Consider the following 27,216-nt stretch of genomic DNA (forward strand, 5'->3'; position numbering starts at 1 on the left):
CCTGTTATAAAGATATTGCTCACAGCCCATTTTTAGACACAAACTCCCTCCAATTAGTCTGTCATCCTCATGTCTGTATGATCACCCATAGCAATCTAACGAGAACAAATTCATTCATTTATATATATTACTTTCACAGCTGGACGTATGAATTGCATGCAGCTATACAGGCAAGTTCACGATTAATCTTGAGAATGAACTAAACACCATTAAAAAGTAGAAAAGCACAACATTGCACCTCATTGGCTACATTTCTATTTTTTTTAATTTCAAAAACACCATCACTACTGTAAATGTGATATTGATGAAGCAGCCAGTTTTATATGTCCCCATCGGAAAACAGAATCACAACCAAGTGTGAGTGTGAGAAGTCAAATTGCTACTCAAAGCAAAGATTTATAATGTACTACTGTACAGTACTACTGGGTAAGCATAATTTTTTAACATTCAGGGTTAAAGTTGTGAAGGGGCATATTTGAACCTAACTAGGTGGAATTTAGTAAAAAGGGCTCTACGGGAAACCCTGCAATGTTAAAAAGGCCAAAGCACACACAACACTGCAATCACCACAGTTAAATAAAAGTGGAATCGCTGCATGTGATGACATAAATGTATGTATCAATCACAGTGCTACCTGGGAACAAACTGTGCCAGCACAGTTGACTGGGTGTGCTTGGCTGTCCTGTATCTCTGCTACGTCATCACTCTCTACACAAAGGCTAATGCAGGCTTAGACTAGCACGACTTCACTGAATTAAAAAGTGCAGCCAGTTTGAAAACAGATTGTTTGTGTGAACTGCACGTCCTGCAGCCTTTCAGTTCCATTCTGATAAGTTATGTTAATCAACTCTACGTGTGTGGGCGTGTTTCGGCTCAGTGCGTTGCTACAGCGGCCCCCGAGTATCTGTGCTCCAGGAAATTACAAAAATTATCATGCAAAGGCAACCATAAAGTCTGTAACTTCTATTCAGAGACAAACATGACGATGTATTGCATACATTACACATAAAAAGTGGCACACCAAAGTGATAGAAGTACATTTTAAAATACTTAAATCTTACACTGCTTGACTGCTGAAAAAAATGAGACACACCACAGACAAAGTCAAACTTTCAGTACATTCAGGAAGCAGCATACGACTGAAACAATGACTTCATGAACACCTTATTTAAGGATAACTGTGCTTTTTTGGGGTATTTCTTTAAATTAAATGAAAACTTAAATTAGAATGGTAACCCCACTGAACCATGAAATACAAATGCGCATTAAACAGAGGTGGAAAAGCCACACTGCAGGACAGCGTGAAAGACACAGAGAACGTTATACAACCTTATCTCTCCTAAACAGTACTCAAGATTGTGCAGCACAGCGCACTGCTATCTGGACAACAGTCAGCAGAAATTGAAAGCCTTATGAGCCTTAAAAGTCCAACAGCAAGACTAAAATCAGATCTGTAAATTACAAGGCACAAATATTTAATCTGACAATATGCGGCATGTTGTTTGAAAGAGAAGCCATGAATAGGACAAGTACGTATTGTCCACACACTGAAAGCAACACCCACAATAAATGCTTGTAGACTGAAAAGCCATAACATTTTCAACATACTGGGTCCTAATCAGGCGAATCGCCAACAGTAAACAGAAAAGTAAACAGAAAATAGATACGAAATCAGTTACTGCACAATGCACAGATACTTTTGTAAGCATGGTAAAATCTGACAATGACTCCACAATTCCTTTTGAAAGACAGGTCCAAAGCAGCACCCTAAAGCTAGCAGTAATCACATTTGTTTGCCCTGTCATTATTCTTTTGTCCTGCAGAGGGGCCCCAAGCTAAATGCTCTAGTGTCTCTAGCATCTGACAGTGAGCCATGAAAACAGAGGACGGATTCTTTTATATTAGTCTGATTGAAATGTGTTAACATGCGCTTAGTCATCCACAGCGAACTGTAACATTACAATTCTATCGACCAGAAATGGCTGTAATCAGACAAGTTTAATCAAGTAAACCCATCATACATTGCTATAAATACTTCTTAATACACCACACTGACCTCAAACTCGTCAAACTTGGAGTAACCTGAACAATAAAAGATCACGAGACAGAACAATTTGACCGAATCTGCAGCAGAAACCTGTTTTTGCAACAGAACACGATCTCCTCGTTTGGTGTCTTGTTACATGAGGGTATGCTGTGTGCGCCACAAATGCTGCATTACTGATTGTCTCACTCTGCTTATTCAGATATTTAGTAGTCTTGACTACATCTCTGTGTTAATGCAGCTCATATGATACTGTTACTTACAGGAATTTTCAACAGCAGTGATATGTTGTCACTTAGATTGTAGTATTAAGATAAGCTGCAAAAGAAGAGAACATATGTTCTGACTTAAAAGTTTATTTTTTTCACTTGGAGTAAATCATATTAAAAAACCCCTAAAACATAAATGGATCACTATTACACTCCACGGGGTCTGGGACACTTGTAGGATCAAAGTGGACAAGGTGCTGCTGGACACTTTCTAATTAGAAGATTAGTTATGAGCATTGTGCTCGGAGTTCCACAAACCATGTCCTTGATTGAGTCTTAATTTAGGTTCTTCTTGTAATATCTCAGTTTGATTCCCAGTTTCCTGCTTTTGACAGCTGAAATTATTTGTTTGGCCATACTGTGAACTGCGATGCAAGGCGGAAGTCATTGTTTTGTCTGACAGGCAGCTTTGCTTGTTCCCCGTAACAACCTTCACACCCCCTCCTCCTGTCTGCAGCAGGAGGCCTGTGTAATTACATCCAAACCATTCCCCTCTCCCTACGCTTGATATCACTGCTGACATCCACTTGCACGGCCCCTCCTCTCATGCTCTCTCTCTCCCTCTCGCCCCTCTGAATCTCTGCTGTTGGAGAGCTCTCTGGCAGACAGTGCGCAGTCCTGCCTCGTCTTCAGTTGTCTGTAGTGCAGCGGAGCAGGTGGAGAAGGAAAAGAAACGGGGGAGACAGAGGGGAGAGCAGCAGAAAGAGTACGGCAGACAGCTGGAGAAGGAACTGTTATCCATGTGAATAATGGAAGATGGCTGACTTATACGCTGGGATATTTATTCAAAGAACAGTAGAAAAACTGATGCCTCAGTGTGTCGGGTAAGTGTGCAACTACTGTGAATGTAAGACTTTGCTCCATAACAACACATAGTGTGATAAAAACAAATTTGAAAGTCTTAACATTCTTAGTGTTTTGAAGTTAAGATTGTTATTAGAATTATGTTTTCCATAGGACTGGGGCCAGCTGGTGCTATTTAAGTACGCAGCGAGTTATGAGCTCAGGGGGAGATCACCAGTTGTGACTGAGGTATCCTCCTTAATCACCTAAGAGTGAAAAAAAATGGAGCTTCCTTTCCACCTGAGGATTGAAGGCTGCACCAAATCCAGATCAAATGCTCTGTGACTTTATCAGATCCACCTGTCACACTATGCAGGCAGCCAGGTCTCCAACTGCACATGTGGGGGTATGAAATCAACTGACGCAGGGGACTCTGATTAACATGAGACTGATAAGAGGTGATAGTGAGTCTAGGTGTGACAGCGCTGTCACTCACATGCAGATATTGGAATTAGAAGGGCTTCTCAATAGTTAGGTGAGACAAGCAGATTTAAGACTGACTGATAGAAATCATGCTAGATTCAACTGAGTCACGTGAATAACACACAGAGGGTTATATCCATGTGATTCACTGGGTTTGAAGAGGCGTTTTTTTTTCTCACGGGAAGTGGCTGTACTCATGCTATTCAGCACTAACTTGAGAATGCAGAGCAAAGATCAGGACAGGCCTCAAATACCAAGATCAGTGATGAGCGACGATTGTAGTGCCTTAAACTCTAGATGCCTCTGTGCTTTTACATGGCACTGATGTTAGCAATGAGTAAAATGAAGTGCCGTGTGTTTCATTCACAATAAAATATTCACAAATAAAATGAATTTTCATGTTTTTAGAAAGTAACAAGATTCGAAAAGCGATCTTCGGGACAACACTATTCACTCACAACATAAGTTCACTGTTCACTGGTAAGTGCTTTTCCAGTGTAAACATATTGACATGCTAATCCTCCAAACAGGAAAATAATGGGAGTGAATTTCTGTCTGGTTAATGTGCATCTACATTAGCAAATGGTCCACCTTTATTAAAGATGTTCAGTGGAAATATTGTCAAGAAAGATGAGCACAGCAATCATGTATGCATGTATGTGTGAGAAAGAGAGAGAGGGAGAGAGTAGGTTACCACAACTTTATTTTGGTGAATTAAAGTGCAGTGTGCAGCGAGCTTGTAGCATGTGAGTTATGCAGGGAAACAGAATGCGATTAGTAGGAATGCACAGTCCATTGGTTGATTAAGGAAAAACTTTTGTTTTAGTAACAATCACAAACTGATATTATTGCTTCAAAAGCAGCGCTAACTCTATTAGCTATGGTTGTGGAGCGAAGTCCAGAGGAAATCGAATTCTCGTGTGCAAGCAGAGCTGGTGCATGTGAAGCTACAGTGGCCTGCGATCAATTTGCATCAACCTAGTGGCGGCTGTATAAAATTTTAGCTTAACACAGTAGATATAGTGTGCATAATTGTGTACAAATGGAGCATATGCTCCCTTTCGCTGCCTGCGTAGCCACTCAGCTGGAAGGGAAGGCTTTCATATAGCTCCAAACAGATGTTCCATTCATACCAGGGGTGGCTAACCATCATGACCGATTTAATGTTATTTCTGTAATTTTGTGTTTAGACCTTGTGGATGTGTTGTTTTTAGTGTTTGCATGATTGAAAACAGTGGTGAGGTTTACCTAGCTACCTTGCCCAAGAATCCTCTGGCCAGTAATGATTTAGTGTTTACGAGTAGCATTTATGAGCTAGTGTTGACATTCAGCATTTGTTTTGAAAGTAAGTTCAATATACCACTACAGTACCATTTTTGTGCATGGTCAACTGAGAAAATCCTTGGTAATAGTAATTTATATATAATATATTAATACTCACAATAAAGAAGATATCTGGAATCCACCTTCTAAGTTTAGTTGACTGTTCTCAGGCAAACAAGGTGACTTATTATATGATACAGTAAAATTTACTCTGGTGATTTTTTAATCTTTTTTTTAAGTCAGCAGTCTTACTGAACACTCTTTCTCCCTTCTTTCTCAAAGTAGGGGATTTCTGTCTGTTCAGGCAATACAGTGTGCATTTCTGTTTACTAAAAATTATGATTAATTTGGTAATTAAGTGTGTAAAGAGTAGAAACAAACCATATTGTGTAGTAGTCAAAAATTAGCATGCTGGATTGCAGTTTGAATGGCTTCTTTTTGAAAAATCAGAGTAAATTGCCATCAGTTCAGTCATGAAGTGAGCATTTTTTTGGAGTCAGTATTCTTGCAAAGGCTTTCCTCAAGTTTTCTTTCTCAAATGGCTCAAAAGGATCATTGATCATCAAGTAAAAAGTCATGGACCTGATATTCGCATCCACATTACCTATCCTGACACAGATCACAAGATCCAGCCTTTGAGATATACGAGTTTTATTTTAAAATACACTCTCTAGGACTATATTTTACTGAAAATTATAATTCAAGTTTAGTAAAGAAATAAAAAATTGAGGTACAGATATGAGCTAATTATCTTTCCACAAAGTTTTTGTGTCATTTTGAAATGAGACAGCTAAGGAAATGAGCTGATGCATTATCACAATAACGGTCCACAAAATGGAAGGACACTGAGACTGACCTGAATTCATTACACTGTGAGGAGGAGGAGCGATGCCATCGTTTTGTCTTCAGACTTTGTTTTTTTTCCTCTTTATTTAATTGTTGGTGCCTCCCATGTTAGCTTAACCTGTATTCAATTAGTTCCCTGTTTGTTTCTAATCCTGTCCCTATCATTGTTGTTTATCAGGTTGCCTGCACAGCCTGTGTTTACGCCTGCTTCCTCTTATCTGCTTCCTCTGTTCTAGTGTGTTCCTGTGTTCAGTTCCTCATGTTTTTTTGAGGGTGTTCGAGGTTATTTGGGTTTACAGCAAGTCAAACTGAAATTAATCTTTTGTTTATACATCCTGCCTATGTGTCCAGTGTTTTGATCCTCATCCCTGTGTTCTTCTGTGGCAAGCAGAAGGGGGGTCCTCCCATACCTCCTGCTGTGCCTGTGTGTGCTCTCAAATGCTGACTTCTATTATAAAAGACATTAATTAGACGGAGATGGCATTAAAAAAATAGTACAAATGTTACACATATATTAATATATAGTATAAAACTGATATAAAACAATGAACAGCAAGGAGAAGGAGACTGATTGAAAAGATTGATGAGTTAACTGAGACATACTGTGCTCCACTTTCCATTTCATGCTCCACAGGTGTTCAATTATTCCTAATTGTTCTATTTGTTTCTCTCTTACAGACAGTTGCAGGCGTTTACTGGAATCATAAGCAGTGTTTTGATAATACAGACTATTGTGAAATCATCACTGCCAGAAAGTGCTGCGAGCCTCCTCTGTATGTCGGAGCACTGGTGTGTCACCCTAAAGAAGCTATCAGGAAAAACAGAACCTTGAGGAGTAAACATTTATCTCTTAAGTGACACATGCAAGACAACTTTCCTGTGCTTGTCTTCTCTAAAAATTCTGCACAATACAGTGTGTGTGTTATGTTAAGTTCTTCTGTGGGCATCACCTCCTATAGATTCATGCTTTCTAAATAAATATGCTGCTGCTCGGTCTTACTAATGAACTAAGGACATCAAGGAGCCAACTTAAAAGCTCAAATTTAGGTTAAACGTCACTGGGAACTGCTGTCCAGTCTTAAATATGGAATCAGAAGAAAGCACAGGACTGTCCACAGCTGCACTGGTGGCCATCGCCTGCAACACCTTTGTTGCCATCCTCCTTCTCCTCCTCTGTCTAATCCTCTACCGAGCCTGCAGGGTTCCTTCTAGCCCAGAGAGGCAGCCTGTGCTGGCTCCAAGTGAAGCAGAAACCCAGCAGATGAACGAGCACAAGTACCTGTTAACCTCCTGACTGATGAAGAATGAGTCAAATGTAGCAACAAGCTATGACCTCAGTGTACTCCTCCACAGGAGAGGGAACTGAAGGAGCACTGAGCCTGACTGCAAGCAATAACGAAGCTTGTCCTCTCCTAGTGTCCAAAAAAAAAATAATAAAAAATCAGCTGTCGCTCTAATATCAGAAATGCCTCACAAAAACAGAAAGGATGAGTTGTTGTGGAGTGAGAGAACTATTTTTAAACAGCGATCACTTGTCAAATCTGGTAACTGGTTTGACAAAACACACGGGGGAGTGCCAGTGCGAATCTATGTTTAACGCACACACAAAAAGCCTCGAGAGGAACACATGGTCACAAGGATGTCTGCAGGTTACGTACAGACTGAGAGAAAGGAGTGTTCAGTATATGAAGAATGACTAGTACTTGTTGGAGGTTTCTAAATATATATCCTCTTATTTCATATGTTGGCCTGAAAAAAAAGAGAAACAGTCTGTTACTCAGAACAGGGACTTGAGCCCGTGTGGAGTCTGTGTGTGTCGCTGTCACTCATAAATATCAGTGGACTGTGAGGCACAGTGCTTTTGCTAAGGGTGTTGCATAAGAACTAGCGATGCTTAGTTGAAATGTGTGTCCTCTTCAATAGCGGCCCTCATAGTGACATTTGCCTGCAGCCATGTGTGACAGGCAGCTCGCTTTGGACAGAATCACACAGTTTTACCAACATCCCATTGCAAATTATTAAGACTCAACCACTTCTCCACTATCACAGCTGAGATCACACGTACATCAAAAAGGAGTAAGAAAGAAAAGGTTCTCAAAATATATTCCTACTCCATGCGTGAAAATATACCTACTGCTAATAGACTCCTTTTCATCAATAGCTTCCACAGAGTAGAATGCAAAGCATAATATGAAACACAATATGAGTAAATGGATCAAGTTTAGAAAAAGTCAGAAAATAAAGAAGTTGATATCTTTAAAAATATATGAGATATTATATAAATACATAAATATATAGAGGTTGACTGAATCACTGATTAACTGATCAACAATTAATTACCACATAATCCAGAAACTTGCTGAATATCATGTAATAATGATTCATAAAAGACAGTGGCCTAAGGGTGAAATTATTTTCCGGACATGCTAGCGAAGATTCAGTGAATTTATGACCTTTGTAGTAGAAGTGCTCTCCCTAAAGGCTTGACCACACTTCCATATAATCCTCATGTGTTATACACGCAGCTGCAAGAACCCAGAAAGCTGAAAATAAGCAAACCTGGCAGTGCTTTAGCCAAGCTTCCACCCTTTATGCTTCCTATTACTGCAATAACAACATAACTGTATAACTGCAGCCACATTCTCATTACTACAACACGGGCACTCTCATTTATTACACATCTGCAAACATGAGATGATCAGGCAGCGTTCTCCAACCACACTTGGAGAAATTGTAATGTAATGAATTACACATAAGGGAGAAATTGCTGGATGTGATCACATCTAGACCCAAAGGATAAAGGAACTCTCTGTGGCAGAAAGACAGAAAGAAAAAGAGCTTGGGAGACAAAGAGCAAAATGTTATTCCAGGTGAGCATTAGAGCACTGGGCGGCACTTTACTGCAGATCATTAAGAATGAGAGGAATGAAAACAAAAAATAAAGGCAGATACCATTCAGTAGATGGAATATTAAAAGGCTACCATCCCTGGAACGGTGCCCAGGACAATGTGTGCCAGTTGTTTGGATGTGCTCCACAAGTGCCCAGTCTAGTAGGGTAATTTATCTCCCTGTCCAATGCTGTGACTTTCCCCCTTGCTATTCAGCTTAATTAACTTGTACCATACATATGAAATGAGCTTTATACATGCCTACAGAGGAGGTCAGACAAATCATAATGCCTGGTTAATGTGCACCAAGAACAGCAATTTCAACAACAAATATGATGTGATTATGAATAAATGATGGACATCTTAACTTAAGAACACATTTTAATAAACATATACATATCGGTTTGTTGTCATGTGATGTTTACTGAATAGTGTGAACAAAATAAGTGTTTTTCATGAACGGCAATGAAACACTCTATTTGTGTTTGGCTTAGAAGCCAAGGTGACCACCTTAACCTGAGTTTTGGTCTGGTTCTCTTAGCAGGCTGAGGAGCTTCTCCATCTTCGCTACCTCCACTTCTGGTCCCTTAGGCAGCTCATGACCTTTCTTGGCCTATAGACATTACACACACACACACACACACACACACACACACACGTACAGATGAGAAATTACTTGACCTTATACTTACCAAGCACTGTGGGAAACCACAAACCCAGCAGGGAGTTAAAAAGGAGGGCAACATAATAAAAGCAGACAAAAATTGAAATGGATGCAGGGTCAAAAGTAGCAGAGATTTTATGTTCGTCTCTTGAATATAGTGAAATCTGCTATGGAGACACAGAGCTACTGCCTAAAGGGCAAATTCAAAGCCATCTTCCAAAGTTATGGTGAGATGACATTAAATCCTCCTGGGTGTAGTAAAGCACAGCCTCTTAAGAGCGATATAATATGGCACAGCTTTAGTTCTATTTTGCTGCAGGAGTTAATTTCACTTCTGTGAGAGGATATTTATTAGAACTTATCTTTATCAAAGCTCCTCTACAATTGTTACAGGCTTTACTCATACTTAATACGGCTTTGATTTAAGAGGCCCAACAGAATAAACCTCAAAAAACCACAGGTAAAAATAGAATGGCATGTGGGCACATTAATGAGCAGATGCAACAATATGTATTAACTAATGATATACTTGTATCTATCTGTTACACTGTAACTACCAATCCACATTAGCTATTACTTCATCCAAATCATTATACTCAATAAAAAAGGACATTTGTTGATTAGGCCATCCCCTGCAGGTATTGACTACACCCTGTTGCAAATCTCTGTGTTGCGATGAAGTTCAAGCCTTCTAAAGTGTTGTGGTATTTTAAATAAAAAAAAGAGTATTTCTGTGTAATTTTCTTGTGATTTTGAAATTTTAATTAATTTTTTTCCCTATACATTTTTATTACAACTTTAATCCTTTAACAGTACAATCTTAACATGGCTCAGTATGTATCCCTAATGCGTCACTCTGAAATACAGATTACCATGGAAGCCACATGTGCGAAAGATGTAGAATTAAAAATGTATGTTATAAACAAATATTTGACTGTTTGTTAAAAGCAAATAGTAAAGAAGATGAATTGCTTTAAGAAATCAATCCGAGAACACAGCTCAAAATGCTATTGGGCATAACACAGTTTTAACTAAAAATAAACAATTTCTGTTTTCATGCTAGTTAACGATCAAATGGGGCCCATGGAAATGCTTTTGAAATGATGAAAATGGAGGACTTTGTATTAAATTTATATAAAAATTATATTAAAAAAGTGTCATTTTTCAAAAACCTATGGAAATAACTATGTAATCAATTCTGAAGCGAAGCATCTCGTGTGAACTTTTCATCTTACTAAAAGAAAACAGTAAGACATTTGACAATTTGTTTACCAACTCAAACACCGTTAATATTAAAAGCAAAAATGTGCTGTACTATTTAACGTATCTATATGTAGGTGGGATGCAGTGAATATTTCTAGAACTAGTCATAACTGAACATAGTGAAAAATGACAGCTGAGCAGCTAACGCCTCAATTTAACCCTGGAAAAAATATATTTGCTGTATATTTCGGTGTGGCTATTTTGACATTTGAAATAGTCAAAGGTGTTCCTTTGAAGAAAGACCATCATATCTCAAGATAATATATCTTGGCAGTGATGAGTTTTCACAGAGCAGAGTGAAAGGCTAAACTCAAAGTGAATAAAGCTTCAAAACTGATCTCAGTCATAAAGGTTTTGTCTCAAACTGAATGTATCCGGATTTATTTTCCCAAATACTTATTTTTCTGGTTATTTTACCTAAAACATAAAACGGCAGACTTGTCTGTGTATAATATGAATGTGTACTAATTTTCTCCATTTACTGTAAGGCCTTCAATTTAATGTCTTCTCATTTTCTGGCAATGCTACACAAATTATGTAGAAAACTAAATTTTAATATGGAAGTTTTATTTAAGAGGCAATAACGATAAGTCATAAAATACTTCATAATGCGACTTTTATGATCGACCCATCACTGATTTGTGGGCATGAAAGTAGGAGGCTGCTGAAAAGCAAAAAAGATGAGATGAACGCATTCATGTTGAAAACAGCTAAACAGTGTGTTGTACTGAACATACACAGTGTCATTTGATGCTAATGGACTCACTGAGTAACACGGCAGAATCTACTGGACAATACAACTTTAACTTTGATATAAACACCACATATCTTCAGACAATTGTATGTAATGCTGTCTAGTTAGTGACTGTTTATTGCTGAGATGTGCATTGCATATTTTCTATTTTGGACACTAAAAGCTGCAGTTCATTCTGGAATGTCCAAACAATGACTTAGAAACTGAGGAGAAGAGAAGAGCACTAAAAGATAACAGAAGGGTTGGACTGGTTTATAGTACTAGAGCCAAGACGATGATCTACTTTATAGAAACCCTTACAATTGGTAAGTACAACACATTGGCTAGTTTGGCTAGACCACTGTGTCAGTGTTTTGGGTATATTTATAGGTCATCGTGCTCATCGTGGTGGTTTTGGTAGGCTAAGATATGAATTTTACAAGATATATTATTGATAATATTAACTGTGGGTGTTACTGTCTTATACTTATTTGCTTCACTAACTTCCAAATTGCTCTGAGCCCTGTCACTGGTGCTGAACTGAGCAATTATTTCCCAATTGTATGCTTTAGGGCTACGGTCTTAGGTCGCTAATGAGGTAGTGTTGTGAGTGTGTGTATGTGTGTACATGCCTTATTATGCTGTACTTTTATAAACCGTGTTTATGCGGGCAGGTGAAAGGGACCTGTTTGTGTTTTGGCGATACCATGTATAATGCAGCATGCATATTACACTGGTCATTAGAATTTATTCTATTTTACATGCACCATTGTGAACAATGCACAGGAAGAATAGAGAGGCTGTAGGGCTGACTTTAAATGTGTCCTGATTAAAGTGTTGTGACTCAGAGTGCCACCCGGTTTCTTTTATGTTCAGACAGAGTGATGTGATTACTCCACAGCCCATTAACCACTAGCATAAGTGGCAACAGCGTCTTCAGGGACTTATAAATTGTGAGTTGACCAAAGTAAATTTTTCATTTATTTCATAGCTACAAGTTTAAAAATACGGTTTTACCTTTTTTACTCTTCATTTTCTCCGTAATGTTTTAGCACTCTGTGAAAGACATTCTGAGAAGATAAAACCATGCCCTCACCATTTTAAAATCCCAAACTCAGAGCACAGAAAAAAAATGCTGTAAGCTTTCTTTTATATTGTAACTTTTCATATACATTTACTAAGAACACTACACAATGAGGCTAATTGTTAACTGGGATAAATATAAACGGAAAAAAAAGCAACAAAGGCAATTAGTAATGCTAATGGGGGGTGGGGGTGAGAGAGACTTGCTATTTAGTAAAATTAGCTCGGGGTCAGGACACTGGACTGAATGAATCATTTGATTTGCTTTAATTAATGTGGAACAAGTGGAAGTCGTGAATGGTGCGGTAAGCTTGTTAAGACTCTAACCTTCGGCTTCTTGCGGAGGTTGGGAGAGAGTTTGAAGCTGGTGACATAGCCTCGGTCATCACCCACTATGATGACAGGATGGATGGGATTAAACTTGACGTGGGTCAGCTTGGTCTTCTTTTTGTCCACCACCAGCTGCTGACAGATCGCCTCGTATTTGTTGACGCTCAGGTCAAAAACATGAACCTGAAAAAGAGGAGCGATCATACCAGTGGTACAGATTTATCAATCTTTTAATAGTTGTGACCCTCTGATTAATTGACTCACATTTCAGTGGTAGACCAAAACAGCAATGTTTGTGTGTGCAACAAACCACATCTCATAAACTGAGAACAACAATAGGAAGTATTCAGATATTTCAAGTAAGTAAGGCCTGCATGTGTTTCTTCTTTTGGTGGTGCACAGTTCTCTGCAGGGAGGCAAGACTGACCATCTGGTGAAAGGAAGGGTGTTCCTAGTAATTCAGTGAGTGTGCATTGCTGTCCACATGAGCATGTGTGTTTTGTGCGCTGTGTTGGCAGGTCCAAGATACCAATGAGTTTACAGCCATTATCCAGAAGAAACCAGATCACAGATTTTTTTCTGTTTGAGTGCATTTTAGACGATTCCACTGCAAAGCGCAGCCCACTCCTTTTATCAGAAAGATGACTGTGCGTGGATCACTTGGATTCACACTGTCTGTGTGCATCAGTTACACACAAAGTGTCATAGTCATAATTTGTAACCAATCATCATACTCCATCAGGGCATGGTGACTTTCTGCAACCTCTTGTCACTGCAGCCATTAACTACGGTGTTTTTGCTGTTCACATTTAAGCACTAATGTAACATTAGTCATGCCTGATTGCAGGGCACAGACTACATCTCTAATTCATGCAAGAACTTGAAGCAGAGAGACATTTTACTGTGATGAATTTATACTTCTAAAGTGCCAAACCTATACTAGAGAGAACAAAGCTTTATATAATAATGATTTTTAATAGTTTAATAGTTTAACCACTGTAATCATTTCATTGCAGACTCGGTGGTAATGAAATCAAATGTGCAAAGGACTAAAATGCCTCAGAGCAAACTTCACTTAACTTGCACTGACAATTACATCACTTTTTTTTTCACTTGACCTTAACATTTGGCAATCCAATCCAACATTTTTGATGGCAATCCAAAAGTTGCACAAAAGTTATGCTAAATAAAAAGATGCAGCAGTCTGTGTGCAAAAGGTTAACAGCAGATGCACGGGAAGCAAATATGGACTCGAAGGCTAATAATGTGCAGATGAGTCTGGACTTTTTATTATTTCATGCTGACACTTTATTTCCCTGACAGTCGGCTCAGATGGAGAGGCAGGGACAGATAGAGCGAAGAGATATTTGTTTGCACCACACAAGTCTGTGTCATTCTTACACCTCAGCCCGCCAGGCAAGTCATTATCCTTATGAACCCATGCACACAAGCAAGTACGCACACATGCTCTCTCTCTCTCTCTCTCTCTCTCTCACACACACACACACACACACACACACACACACACACACACACACACACACACACACACACACACACACACACACACACACAGTGCCTGACATTTTATAGTGTGGAGACAACAGCAGCAGGTCAGGTTGTCATCAACAGTATATACACGTCAGGGAGGACACAACTCATGCTGAGTCACTCAAGGCTAATCAGACACTTGTCACAGAAAATTGCAAATGTACTGCAAGGAGACTGGTATCCTAGGGAAGATTATGCCGATTAACATCACGCGCTGAGAATCCAACAGTGAATGTGATTCTGCTGTCATTTTGTCATTCTTTAAAGTCTGAACTATTAGTGCCTGCATACTCAGTAATCATCAAATATGTAAAGCTGTTTATGCCAAAGCATCCCTAAAACCAGCCCAACCAGATCCATTCAATTTTGAGCTCAGCACACTGGGAAAAAATGGTCCAATCACAATCTTGGCACTTCTGGTTTCTAAAGAACTTAAAATTAGTTTTTTAAATGGTTAAAAATGGCCTTTGATATAGTTTTAGAGACTAAAATAACCATGAATCACAAACGTTCTAGATATCTTCTTTCATAGAAGATATTTACAATTAAACAATTAAAGGGTTGATATATGCAAGTCCCACAAGTAGCAATATGTATAACTAAGATTACAAATTGTGAATCTGGTGTGAAAATGGATGGTTTCTCACGTAAATGTCTGATCAAGACTTGGATGTAAAATCATTTGCATAATTATGATAGTGGGCATACTACAGGGCATATTGTGACCGAATCCTGGCACTGGAGAGGACGAGACACACATGCACACACTGCCACATAAGGTGTCTCTCAAATTGCTCAGCTCTCATTTCCTCCCTGTCACTCTCACTCGACTTCACACTGGCACGCTGGACAGGAAATGTGTCAGACACAACACTCTGGACTTTTATAATGTGGCGCAGACTGTGAAGACAAACAGATGGGGACAGCTTGCAGCCATACTAAGAAAATATGTGGAGATAAGCAGCACAGCATCCAGTGAAATTACTTTTGGCTGAAATCAATAACTACTGGGAGAGCAGGAAGCGCTTTTGCTACATGAAGCCATGTTTGAACAAACTTGATTGCCTGAGGCTAGGCCGAGGGCTTAGCCAACTGAGTCTATAACTATATTATGAGGATAATAATAAAGTGGGTGGCAGGTGGTAGCTGGTGCTGCTGTTTGTTATCTCACATGTTCAGTCTGGAAAGTGTCAAGCTTGAGACATGGGATAACTAACGTTATTGGCTTTGTCAATCTGTTTCGAACATAGGTAACCTTCACATCTATGTACCTGATAACAGCTGACAGGTTCAAATGCCATTGAACTAAAGGAAAGAAGTGCAAGTCTAAAAAGGGACTTCAGGTAAGCAGCACATGTGTGCTGGCCGCAGTCACAGTTTTCAGACAGGCTTTTGGTTACTGGTTGTGTTCTCATTCTCTGTAACTTTAAACTATGAATATATTTTCATATGTAACCACACTGTTAATCAATTAGCTTGACACAGTTGTGATATCTACATTTTTCTAGTCCTATCAATCAAGCATTCTTGATAAAGCTAAGGATAATCACACACTGTAGTTTAGATGAGTGTTTCTTGGGTCAAACCATGCAAAATCTATTAGGCTTATGCTGTGGGTTGCAAAATTTAGGAAATAATGTAGAGAGACTCTTACTGTTCCATCTGTTGTTACAGCAGCAAATACAGTGGACGAGTACGGAGACCAGGCAACATCCCCAACCGCTGCATGTAGGTCAAAGACGAACATTGGAGTGCTGGAAAAACATCGAAACATTATATCAGAGAGGGAAATATGATTTTCAGTGTACCGCATGAGACACAACATGTCTATAAAATTTAGACAAGAACACTTACTTGTTAGAGTCTACAGAGAGAAAGACTCTCAGTGTAAAGGTATGACCTGTTGCCATAAAGAACAAATTGGTTTCGTAACATAAAGCAGAACTTTATTTCTATGATCCATCTGTTTCCAGACACCGATGCCTAATCACAGCCAGTCAGAGAAAATGTATGGACATCAAACAGAAGGTTGCTTCACACCATTTCTCCTCATTATTAACTTGTGGAACACTACCGGAAAAAAGATCATGAAATGATATATTTCTAAGAGTTGGAACTGGGTACCTGCAGGTCTTGTTTAAATATTGAGAAGAAAGAGAGCGTGTGCGCGTCTGTGAAAGCGAGCAAAAAGTAAGTAACACTTTTATAGGTTGTAACTTTGCTAACACGTTAAAACAATTTGCGCATGCAGCATGTGGGTAACTGTTGTTTGATTTACTACGGCAGGACCTAATTATCTAACAAACACCTGAGACGGCCTTCTGCAGTGAAGCAGAGCTCAAACAGCTCTGTTCAGAGTTAAGCATTTTTACTTTCAGCCAGATAAGACGAAAAAAAAAAAAAACCCAGCCCAATTTTGGGTGTTGAAAAATGCTTCAGCAAATCAATCCATGTCAAACAGGACAGCAAACACAGCACTAACTCCATACTTCCTGAAACTTAACAAATTGTGTTCCTTTATTACTAAAATCTATGATCTGCTGTTCATAGTTCACAGTTTCCCACCACCCAAACTTTTTTCTTTTGGCTACAGACAGTACACTCAAATATTCACAAGTTGGACAAGTGGTGAAGTAATATACGTGCCTGGTGGAACTAAAAAGGATGCTCTCTTGCCATTGTTTATAGAAGCTGTTGTAACTGATCTCTTTGCATCCAGGTGACAGACACAATGAGTGTAAATCAGCTGTGAGTTTTTGATGCACAACATGCAGATGGCTAGGTGTAGAATATGTATAAAATAAGGTGCAAATTGTTAATAAATCTGACACAGAGTCATTTAGTAGATGTTTGTTTACAGCTGAATAGTACTGCACACTCCTGTATATCAAGAGGCAGAGCTACCAGGATTCAAGATTTTCATCCAAGTCGTTAATTAAAAAAGTGAAGATTTTGCAGACTTTTTATGTGATTAATAGACTTGATGCATCACATTTATATAGCGACAATGTTCATTTGGGAATAGCTAATGGCATCTCTGACAGTTTCACTGGATAGATGAGCCTCAGCAAAAGGCTCCCACATGTCCCACCTATGTGGTAGAGTTTACGAAAAGTTGTTTTAGCCATATCTTTTTTCTCCAGAAAACAATGTCCCTTGTATCTTTAGGATGCTTTATTGCAAATCATACTTGAAAGCCCTATCTCTAATAATGGGCTGATGATTACTATCATTATTCATTCAAGCAGCCTGTGTTGGCAAGTCGTGGGAGGCACTTTGGATTAGTCAAATAAAGTCAGGAAATGATGCTGGGCCATGATGGCTATAAGAAGGTAATAAAGACTAATATGCAATACAAAAAGCTTGCAGGACTGATGATTACCTTTTCCTTCTTCACTGAATAGACACAGATAGATATTTTTAAGTGAATTAGTAGAGTTGCTAAGGATGATGACATAAAGATTTTACTTGTAATTGCTACTCTATAACTAACTGCAACATATGTTTCCTGTTAAACAAAAGAATGTCTCATATTTTCCTCCAGCTAGAAGAAGAATGAGGATGAATGAGATTATTATCATGTCATCTTCAGTTTCCTGCTGTTAGGCGACAGAAGTGTCACCAGGTGTGTTCTTCTGCTGCTGTAGCCCATCTGCATCAACTGCAAATAACTTGGTTGTGACGGGTGACTGATTGTTTGAGTTCATTCTTTTGGCATCAACAAGGCATCACTTGATATTTTATATATAATTTTATATATCAAATTATTCTGTGTAAAGCCCAGTAGGTCAGACACATTGAGTGTAAAGTGTCTACAGTGCAAATTATGTCATATTTACAGCTGGTGCAAGTATCTTTCACAGTATCACTTTGTTTGAGTCTTACTTGATGGTATGGTCCCAGATTTTGACAGTCCAGTCTGAACTACAAGAGACGAAAACCTTTGGATGGAAGTAGTTCCATTTTACGGTATCCACCGCCATGCTGTGGGCATCGTAAGTCTCCAGAAACTGGCTTGAGTAAGTCTTAGAGCACTGCGAAAAGAAGGCAAAGTCTTAATTTGGGCCACATATACGGTATAAACAAAATGTAGTATTTTCATTGTCTGACATCACCAACTTCAGATACCAAAGTTTGAATAACAAGACTGTGCTGAAGGATTGTTGAATAGTCAGAAGACAACTACAAAACAACTAACTGCATTACTATAAAGGTATCTAATTAAAGCCAATAATTTGAATATTTTGATTTTGTTAAAATGTAAACATTTCCTTACTCAAAAGTGGTAGTTTTAAGGACTCAGATACCTCATTGGTGTCTCCAGTGCTAAACATGTGAAGAGTCTGTACCTCCATGTTTGTCGAGTTTGTCAAGATATTTCAACATGTCCATGACTTGAGCTACATTTCTAAAATGAAATTATGAAAAACCTAAAATTGAATATTTCTTTGAGAATATTTTACATATCTGGGTAGAGTTTTTCACTGACAGCTAATATAAAAAGTCTTTCAAGTACAATAGCTTGTTTTAATCTAGAGTAACAATTACAATTCACTTTGGCTCAACTTTGAATTACCTTATAGATTTTCAATGTTTGGCATTGACAGAACAGAGTTTAAAAAGAGCCGAATAGCAGCAGATTTATAGACAGGACAGGTTAGACAATCACCCTATAAACCAGCTTTATAGGGTGTTGGTAAAACTGTTGAATTTCTGAGCGCTGGTAGATTGTTTGTTGACCTGCAGCTAAGTGAAAGATTTGTAATCTGTCTTCTTCTGGGGCTCTCTACCTTTGAAGCTTGAGGAGAAAGAACATATTTTATTGCACAGGCCATGTTTTTTTTGGCAAGTCTGCAAAGAGAGGAAGGTGAGAAACATGGTGTTGCAGGACTGCTATAAAGCTTTAAATTCTCTCTCTACTGGCATATGGATCAAAATGTAGAGAATATAATTATGTATATGCTTATTATTTGTATTATAATTTGTAAAAAAAAAACAAAAAAACAATCAAGTCAAAGTACAACACAGCCAGCTAGTACATTAAATTAATGGCTGGTTTTACTTATTTGGGATTTAATCTTCAGGATCAAATGTTAATAATTTATTATCATAAATAATTCGATTCTACAATGCTGTCTTCTGAACAACATGGGAACAAGCCTGTGTGAGTAATTACACAGAAATGACAAATTATCCTCAACATACATGATCACACTGCATTCTCTTTATGGCAATGTGAGATACTTCCCACTATGTTAATTTTCGTCAACCTTTGCTCTATGCATCAATATCTAAAGTGTTTAAACAGTTCTGTGCTAATAAATGAATATCAGGGTCCAGGAAAACTGAAAAAACAGTTTCAAACTGAGAAAACATTTTACTGATGTCCTAAAACTGTGGTTCCAAGCGAAAAAATGTTCATCTCCCACCTTCAGGGTTAGGGGTTTTGAAGTTATCGCATTCACAAGATTTTCAGAAAAGTTGACCTCTGACCTCTCAAACTCATAATTTTTAGTAGACGCACCTATGATATCAGTTTGAAGGTCCGACATTATGTCACCTTGTTCTCAAGTTATCACATTCACAAACTTAGGTGTTCACGCCACCTGCCCGCCTGGTGGGGTGATGACAATACTCCATCAGCCTTTTATGGGCAATAGGTAGAAACCTTCGATGACCAAAGTTAAACTGAATAAAATTATAATGAGAAAGATTGCATCAGAAAACTTGTATTTATTTTCCCTACAAAAATCAACAAGAATCATTCATTTAATTTATTTAACACTATATTTTTCACCTGGATGACTGGCCACCTGCAGTGGTTTATACCCCTGCCAGTGGAGCTCACCTCACATTCGGGGGGGGCAAATGTCCTATAGTAACCAAACCATGCAGGGGAACAGCATAGAGGACAGAGGAAAGAGGCAGTTAGCCCAAACTACTTAAACTGTCTGAAGAGGACAGAGAGCCTCTTCTTAAGGAGAGACATTAACTGCTTAAAATTAAGTCTATGATGTTCCCAATCCTCACAAAACAAATTGCATGTTCAAATGTCTAGTTGTTTACTCCTGAGTACCAAGTGTACCAAGAACAAAATGAGCCACCATTCTTCACAACAGATAGGGGCAGATGGTGTAAAGCCATGATAATCCTTAAGGGTTGTACAGACAGACAACAGCAAGATAAACTAAATTACCGCATCCTTTGATCAGAATGATAGCAGGGTGTAGCATGTATTACAATACCTTAGAATGCGTTCATCTATGCATATAAACTTTGTTTAGCAATAAGGTTTATAATCTGATTTTGACATTTTTAGGTTAACCCTTGTGTTGTCCTCGGGTCAAAAATGACCCCAGGTGTATGGCAAACAAGTGTATGGGAATCCTGAGGACATTACAAGGGTTAATATCTGTGTCCGAATCCGCGTTGTGGTAAGAACTGAGCAATTTTATAGTAATGGGCGTTACTTTTATGGTCAACGTTACAATACACAATTTCCAAAGCATGGTGTTTCTAAACAATAACCATGCAAAAAAGTGATGCTTTGTAGTTAATATGTAACCCTTTTAACATAAAAACCAAGGGACTGCCATAAAAGATTAATGTTAATAAGAATATATTTATTTTTATTCGTTACAAAACATAATACACTGATTATTATTAATATGGCGGTTAGATGAAAATGTGATTTTTACCTCTTATTATCTTGAAGTAGTTTTACTGAAACATGTTATGTGGGTTGTAAAATGGAGAATTGCCCTTTTCTAGTATTCATCGAAACCTTTTTCCAGACCGTTGTTTACTAGCTTGTGCGCCCATCAACACCTCTGCAGTAAGTGTGACCAAAGTCCTTCTCTGGTGTGATTCTGGTGAGAATCTAGAAGGAAGTGTCATTTTCATTCAACAATCATTATCTTGGAGCACTGACAAGGTTGGCACGCACATAGCTCTCTAAACAATGTTTTAAGCAGGTCACATTTACCAGTGAACAAAATCTGGCCTTTTTCTTGGATTTATCCATGTGGCTACAAAACCTGCATGAAATCCTTGATACATACCTTGTGTATTTTTCCCTCCTCTGTTCCAACTAGGAACATGTAGTCAATCTGTTTGTGGAAGTCGAATGACGTACCAGACGCTGTGAAAAAAGAACATTAAGGACCTTATTTAGACACGTCATTACGGACACCACCCTGATATACCAGACTGAAAAAATGCTGCCTTCTTTTACCATCAATACAGTAACAACTATATTTGAGTGAAGCTTTACCAATGCTGGGAGCCTGTGCACCTTCTGGGCCCTCAGAAACTGCATCATACAGTGTCAGTCTGATGATGTCTGTGAAAACCAGCTCATTCTGCAATCATGTAAACACACAGTGATTCTTCTTTAGATATATACAAATACAAAAGCCAAAGCAACCCGCTTTTGTGCAGTGCACATGAGAAATTTGAACCTAATTTGAGTGCAAGCTACAGATATAATACGACAACAAAATGTATATCTCCTCGGCTAACCTTGACCAGTGTCCAGGACACAACTCGGCCATCAGACGACACAGAATAGAAATTGTGGTTGCTGTCCATATCATCACTCTGCCAGCGGACCTAGAAAAAAAAAGTACACTGTATTGGGTTGCAGTAGCATGAATGGCATGAGTGAAAGTAAGTTGTTCTTAGTACTATTTTCAGCTCTCAAAATGGCAAAATGCATAAGTGGACACAAAGTAAGCAAAGATGTGACAGAAATTAGACTGAACAGTGCACACATCCTGAATTTCTGTCACCCTATCCACCACTGTCATGCCATCCACTCGCACCTGCCAGACAGGATCTGTGTGCTTGCCAGTCTTGGCTGTACTCTTGTAAACAGGCTCCTGTCCCTCCTCCTTCAAGCTGTAGACAGCCACACAGCCATCGTAGAAGCCCACTGCCACCAGGTGGGAATGCTGTACATGAATGTCAAGGCACATGACACCAGAACTGGTGGGGTAGATGTACTCTGGGAAGGCAGGGTTTTTCAGTGAGTAGAAGAGAAGCATGCCACATCCCTGTCTACTGAAGTTGTCTGGCCAAGAGAGGGACACAAGTGAGTGGTTTGCAAAAAAAAGATTATTAATTTTCAGCATTTGTTTAAGAAAGAAAGAAAACATATTTTAGATCAATTTAAGTTGTCTAAGACGGTGACAGATGAGGTGCTTACTAACAGCTCTCTGCCTTTGAACTTACATGATCCCAATCCCACAGCAAAAAGGTCCTGATATTTATTATTCCTGTTAAGGACAGGTGACTCAGTATCATGACAGCAGAGGAAACAAACAATCATTGAAATCCAGTCATCTCTCTGAGGTAACGTTGTAGAGCCAATGAGTCAACCTACCAGCAGAGGGCAGTGACAGACAGTGTCTTGGCTTTGTCATATTGAAACTTCCACAAGGGGAGAAGGGTTCCCTCCTGCTCCCTAAACTCATCAGAGGCATCCTCAAAGTATTTAAAATCTGAAACGGTATAGAAGGAGAGAAATTAGAGGAGAAGAAAAGAGATGAGAATGTCCTTGCTTGATTATGAAATCAGGCTGTAGTTCATTGTTGTTCATCATTGTTGTTCATCTGTTAGGTACGATAACAAAACAAACCTTGTGCTATGTCATCAAATGTATTCTGACTGATTGTTCGTTCAAGGATCTTTGATGCCATGGTCCATTTGGTGACATCTTCACTCTATAACAGAAATGTAACATTACACTGGATGAAAACACTGCAAAAACATGCAATTAACAATAAATATGACTATTATGAGAGCATAAATATTATGGTGTCATTTAGTGATTTTGTTTTATGATTAGCTCAGTGAAAACCCTTAGTAATGCATTAATATGGTGTTATATACATGGTTTGTATGGCAGCAAGATAAAGCTTCTTTTGTCTGCTCCTTTATTCCCAAGGGGTTACCGTGGCAGCGGATGCCCTTCCTGAAAAAATCCCCAAGGAACTTGTGTCACCTCCCAGATTTTTTGATTGTTAAATGAATGTGTAAACCATGTTAAATGTAAATGTGCTAAAATACAAATATTAGATACATGTTGAGTTTAGGCTTTGAAGCTTTTCAGTCGTCAACTTACCTGAGTCTCCATCAGCATCACCTTTTTGCTTTTGCCATTATCTTTTTGTGAGTGCGTGCCTTTCTGCTTCTCTTTGTTTTTCTCTTGTTTCTGCAGCTCCTGCACGTATGCATCATAGATCTCCCACTGCCAATAACAGAGTTATTACCATCAAATGATAGGGGAACAAATATTCACTGATGCTCAACAGAGAGAAAACAAATGTGGTCTAAACATATCCTTTGATCACATCAGGAAATCCAGTACCTGATTAGCAGTAGCAGAGAAGCTGCTTCGTGGAGGAGGTTCAGTCTGGCAGATTCTATCCTGCAAGGAAATTAAGAATGACTTCGCTGAAACTTTTGAGTTTATGTTAATCTCTCTATCGACTCATTGAAACTGTTTTTAATGCACTTTATTATTAAAAGCAAATACTTCAACCATTGCACAAAATACTGGCTTTGCCTCTCCTACCTACCCTCATTGGATTATTGAGAGTCTGAGAGGCTCGATCACTGAAGTTAAACTGGTTAGTCACTTTTGGCTCTTTCTTGTTGATTCTGGAGGCAGCACTGTCTGGTCTGTCCTCATCGCCAGCTTCCTCCACGTCCCCTCCATCCACTACAGGATTAACCTGTGGAAAACCAACAAACAGATATTTGTAGCGCAAGTCAAACTTTGACTAATTTGCGCTTTAAAGAGTTAAGTTTAGGAAAAGATTTATTTTATAAATTTTTTTTCACCGAGGTTTCTGGTTTCTCCTCTTCAGACTCTGCTGTGGCATCAACTGTTGCAATCTCTAGAAACATAAAAAAAAATTCTAGTATATCTCTGATATCTCACTATTGGGATCTCACTTTTTGTGAAACAGGGTATTTCTCACATTTTATGTTGCAAGGCAAAAGCGACACCTTGAGGCATCAAGTATCAACTACAACAGAGGGGAAAATATAACACTACAGGCAACAAAAACAAATTCTGAGAATAAATCATTAGTTTTGGGTTTGTTTGTTTGTTTGTTTTTTACTACATAGTGAAAGCCTTTAGCAACCCTCATTTCTTTATATTTTGTTTTCCAATGAGCCAGACTTTCTTATAAGTTTTTAAAGTGGTTTTAAGCAATATTTTCCAAAAGAGGTATGAGCTAAAAACTTGCCATATCTCAGCATAGTGTGCAGTGTGTCCTTAAAAAATCAGAGAAAACTGGACAACTGGAGAGTGTCAAGAAGCCATTTTTAACAACACAAGGGAACTGGGGAGCAACTTATACAAGAACTGCATTAAAAATCAGTGGAAACAGGTTTTATAGAGTAATGAATCCCAGTTTTAAAGTTTTTGGTTGACGTCGTCATCACTATGTATGGAGGAAGTCAGGAGAGAGGTGCAATAGTAAATTTCTACAACCATCTGTAAAACACCAGAGACTCTGTCAAGGTTCGGTGTTGCATTTCAGTTGGTGGTGTTGGGGATCTCGTCAAAAGTTATGATATTACGACAGCAGAAAAGTGCCTCCAGATTTTGATCCACCACGCAATACCAAAAGCATCTGACTGGCAACAGCTTATTTTTTTAATGATATAAAAATGATCCCAAACATACTCCCAATGGATTAAAAGCACACCTGGATATAAAAACAATGAGTGGAACACTGTGAATTGGCCTCTCCAGAGCCAGGACCTCAACATTACTAAAGCAGTGTGGGATCATCTTGCCAGAGAACAGAACAATAGGCAGCCAACATACAGTGTATAAGTATATACTGTATTTACTATACTGTAGTAAATACAGTATTGTTTTTACTACAGCTACTACTACTACTGCTATATTTACTATATGTATATAATGTCTTGATGCATTCTCAATCATCCAGGAAAGTAAATCTCCAAAAGTTGAATCTGTTCATCTGGACGTAGCGTTTTGTGGGAGAAACGTTTCGTCACTCATCCAAGTGACTTCTTCAGTCTTAGCTGACTGCAGGTTTCCCCAACCCTTATAAACAGTACATTTGCATAATGACTGAAACCAGCCCACTGAAGGAACAATGGGCTGTGAGGTCAGTTCCTTAATCATAATTATGCAAATTCCTATGACCATTGATCAACAATCACTGACCAAAACCCTGAGGGGGCCTAAGGGTACATCTTTCGCCATCTTACAATGCTGTGATTGCAGCCATTCCCCAACTCTCTGTGAATGGTACTCATGGCCATTGATCAGTGTTCTTTGATCAGTGGGTTTTGGTCAGTGATTGTTGATCAATGGTCATAGGAATTTGCATAATTATGATTAAGGAACTGACCTCACAGCCCATTGTTCCTTCAGTGGGCTGGTTTCAGTCATTATGCAAATGTACTGTTTATAAGGGTTGGGGAAACCTGCAGTCAGCTGAGACTGAAGAAGTCACTTGGATGAGTGACGAAACGTTTCTCCCACAAAACGCTACGTCCAGATGAACAGATTCAACTTTTGGAGATATGTATATAATGCATTTCCATTTCCTTTTCAATAAATGTTCAATTAATGTCTTATTTTTCCTGCAAAATATAAAGAAATACAGGGTGGTTAAAGACTTTTTGACTTATCTTATATATCATATATATAAAGTAGAGCAAAATCTACACATATTATCCTCTATTGTAGGATGTTTCAGTAAATACCTTGAGCTAAGCCTTCCTTGACCCTAAGTTTACGAGCCTCTTCAGAGTCTTGATGCACAAGGCTGCCCTCTAAAACAAAGTGAACCGCCATCTGATCCACAACATTGATAGGCTTGTAGGAACGCTCCTGAGAGAAACCCGAAAGAAAAATATCACGAAACGTGCTTGTTTAGTCTGGTTATAAATTAAAAGAGAGAGGAGAAGCAAATGCATGGGGACTACCTGCATAGATTGTATCAAATTATTTGAAATGAAACAAATAACACTTGCGGCAAACAAGTTATTCTTATGCTAAACGTAAGAGGCTCACAGTGAAGCAATTATCAGTCTACAGTCCACATCTTAATCTGTATTTTGTATACTTTCATTGCATCTATAAACAGTGATTTTGATTTTTACATCTGGATATAGCTTCTTTACCTTGAAGCTGTAGCGGACAATATTTTGAGGGGCGTGTGGGTTGTTTGCAGTCAAAATCCTTGTGATCTCCTCCTTCAGCTCCTATTCATTATCAACATAGAGAGATCCTTAACACAAGGACAATTAATTTAATTATAGCTAACAATTTTAATATAGGCACTGAATGATAAAGAACAGCATCAAAGTCTGCGCAAATTTCTTCAGTTCAGCCCACATGGTTGTCTTAAACCTGAGAAATGAGTATTTCCATCCTTCTCTTACAGCCTCAGTAAGCTCCATCTGATCTGGAGGCCTCACAAGGGCTTTCCCCTGAGACCACTCCTCCCATCCAGTCCCCGTCTCCACAGCCTCTTCCTCATCCTGTAACGTTGCATAGAGAAGACATTTATGAATAAAAATCACATTATGTTATGATATAGTATATTTATCACTCTTCTCTTTCCGTCACCCAAACGCCAAAACCTATCCAATAAACACACCCACCTTTTTCTTAGTGGCAGCTTTCGCTGACTTTGCTCCAGGTACCTTCTGAACGTTTGACCCCTGTGCGAAAATAACCAACAATCAGCTATACGGTGGGTTATATTACAGTAGGTCCTTAACAATTGCTTTACTTATCCGTGAAGCTACACCATGAATATTCTAGTTAGCTAATTCAGGCCAGCTAAACTGAGCTGACGTTTACCTTCCTTGCAAACGCTGCGTTGTTGTTAGGCACCGGCATTTTCAATTTGATTTTTAAAGCTAGTTTAGAAAGTTCGAAAGAAAAAAAGGA

At 38.7% G+C, this 27,216-nt stretch overlaps 1 protein-coding gene across 1 annotated transcript; it reads right to left on the bottom strand.

Annotated features, from left to right (window-relative positions):
* Positions 1-7,041: 7,041 nt before the first annotated feature.
* dnai1.2 (dynein, axonemal, intermediate chain 1, paralog 2) lies at positions 7,042-27,165 on the bottom strand. Its single transcript, XM_063475002.1, has 20 exons — positions 27,127-27,165; positions 26,925-26,984; positions 26,703-26,801; positions 26,442-26,522; positions 26,022-26,148; positions 24,108-24,163; positions 23,843-23,998; positions 23,632-23,691; positions 23,386-23,511; positions 22,900-22,984; positions 22,645-22,762; positions 22,494-22,537; positions 22,085-22,332; positions 21,783-21,872; positions 21,535-21,622; positions 21,323-21,402; positions 18,147-18,295; positions 15,916-16,015; positions 12,708-12,893; positions 7,042-9,250 (listed from the first exon to the last, which is right to left on the bottom strand). Exons 1-20 carry the CDS (start codon positions 27,163-27,165, stop codon positions 9,149-9,151), a joined length of 2,094 nt encoding a protein of 697 aa, XP_063331072.1. The 3' UTR covers positions 7,042-9,148.
* Positions 27,166-27,216: the final 51 nt, after the last annotated feature.

Source organism: Pelmatolapia mariae, linkage group LG5 (assembly GCF_036321145.2).
Source record: "Pelmatolapia mariae isolate MD_Pm_ZW linkage group LG5, Pm_UMD_F_2, whole genome shotgun sequence".
NCBI classification, from domain to species: domain Eukaryota; kingdom Metazoa; phylum Chordata; class Actinopteri; order Cichliformes; family Cichlidae; genus Pelmatolapia; species Pelmatolapia mariae.

Excerpts from the sequence above, each read along its gene's own strand:
- dnai1.2 (XM_063475002.1), bottom strand. The coding sequence starts at position 27,165 with ATGCCGGTGCCTAACAACAACGCAGCGTTTGCAAGGAAG. Across the intron at positions 23,999-24,107 it reads AGGAGAAACCAGAAACCTCG|GTTAATCCTGTAGTGGATGG; the intron begins GTGAAAAAAAAT and ends GGTTTTCCACAG. Across the intron at positions 18,296-21,322 it reads AGGAGGGAAAAATACACAAG|TGCTCTAAGACTTACTCAAG; the intron begins GTATGTATCAAG and ends TTCTTTTCGCAG.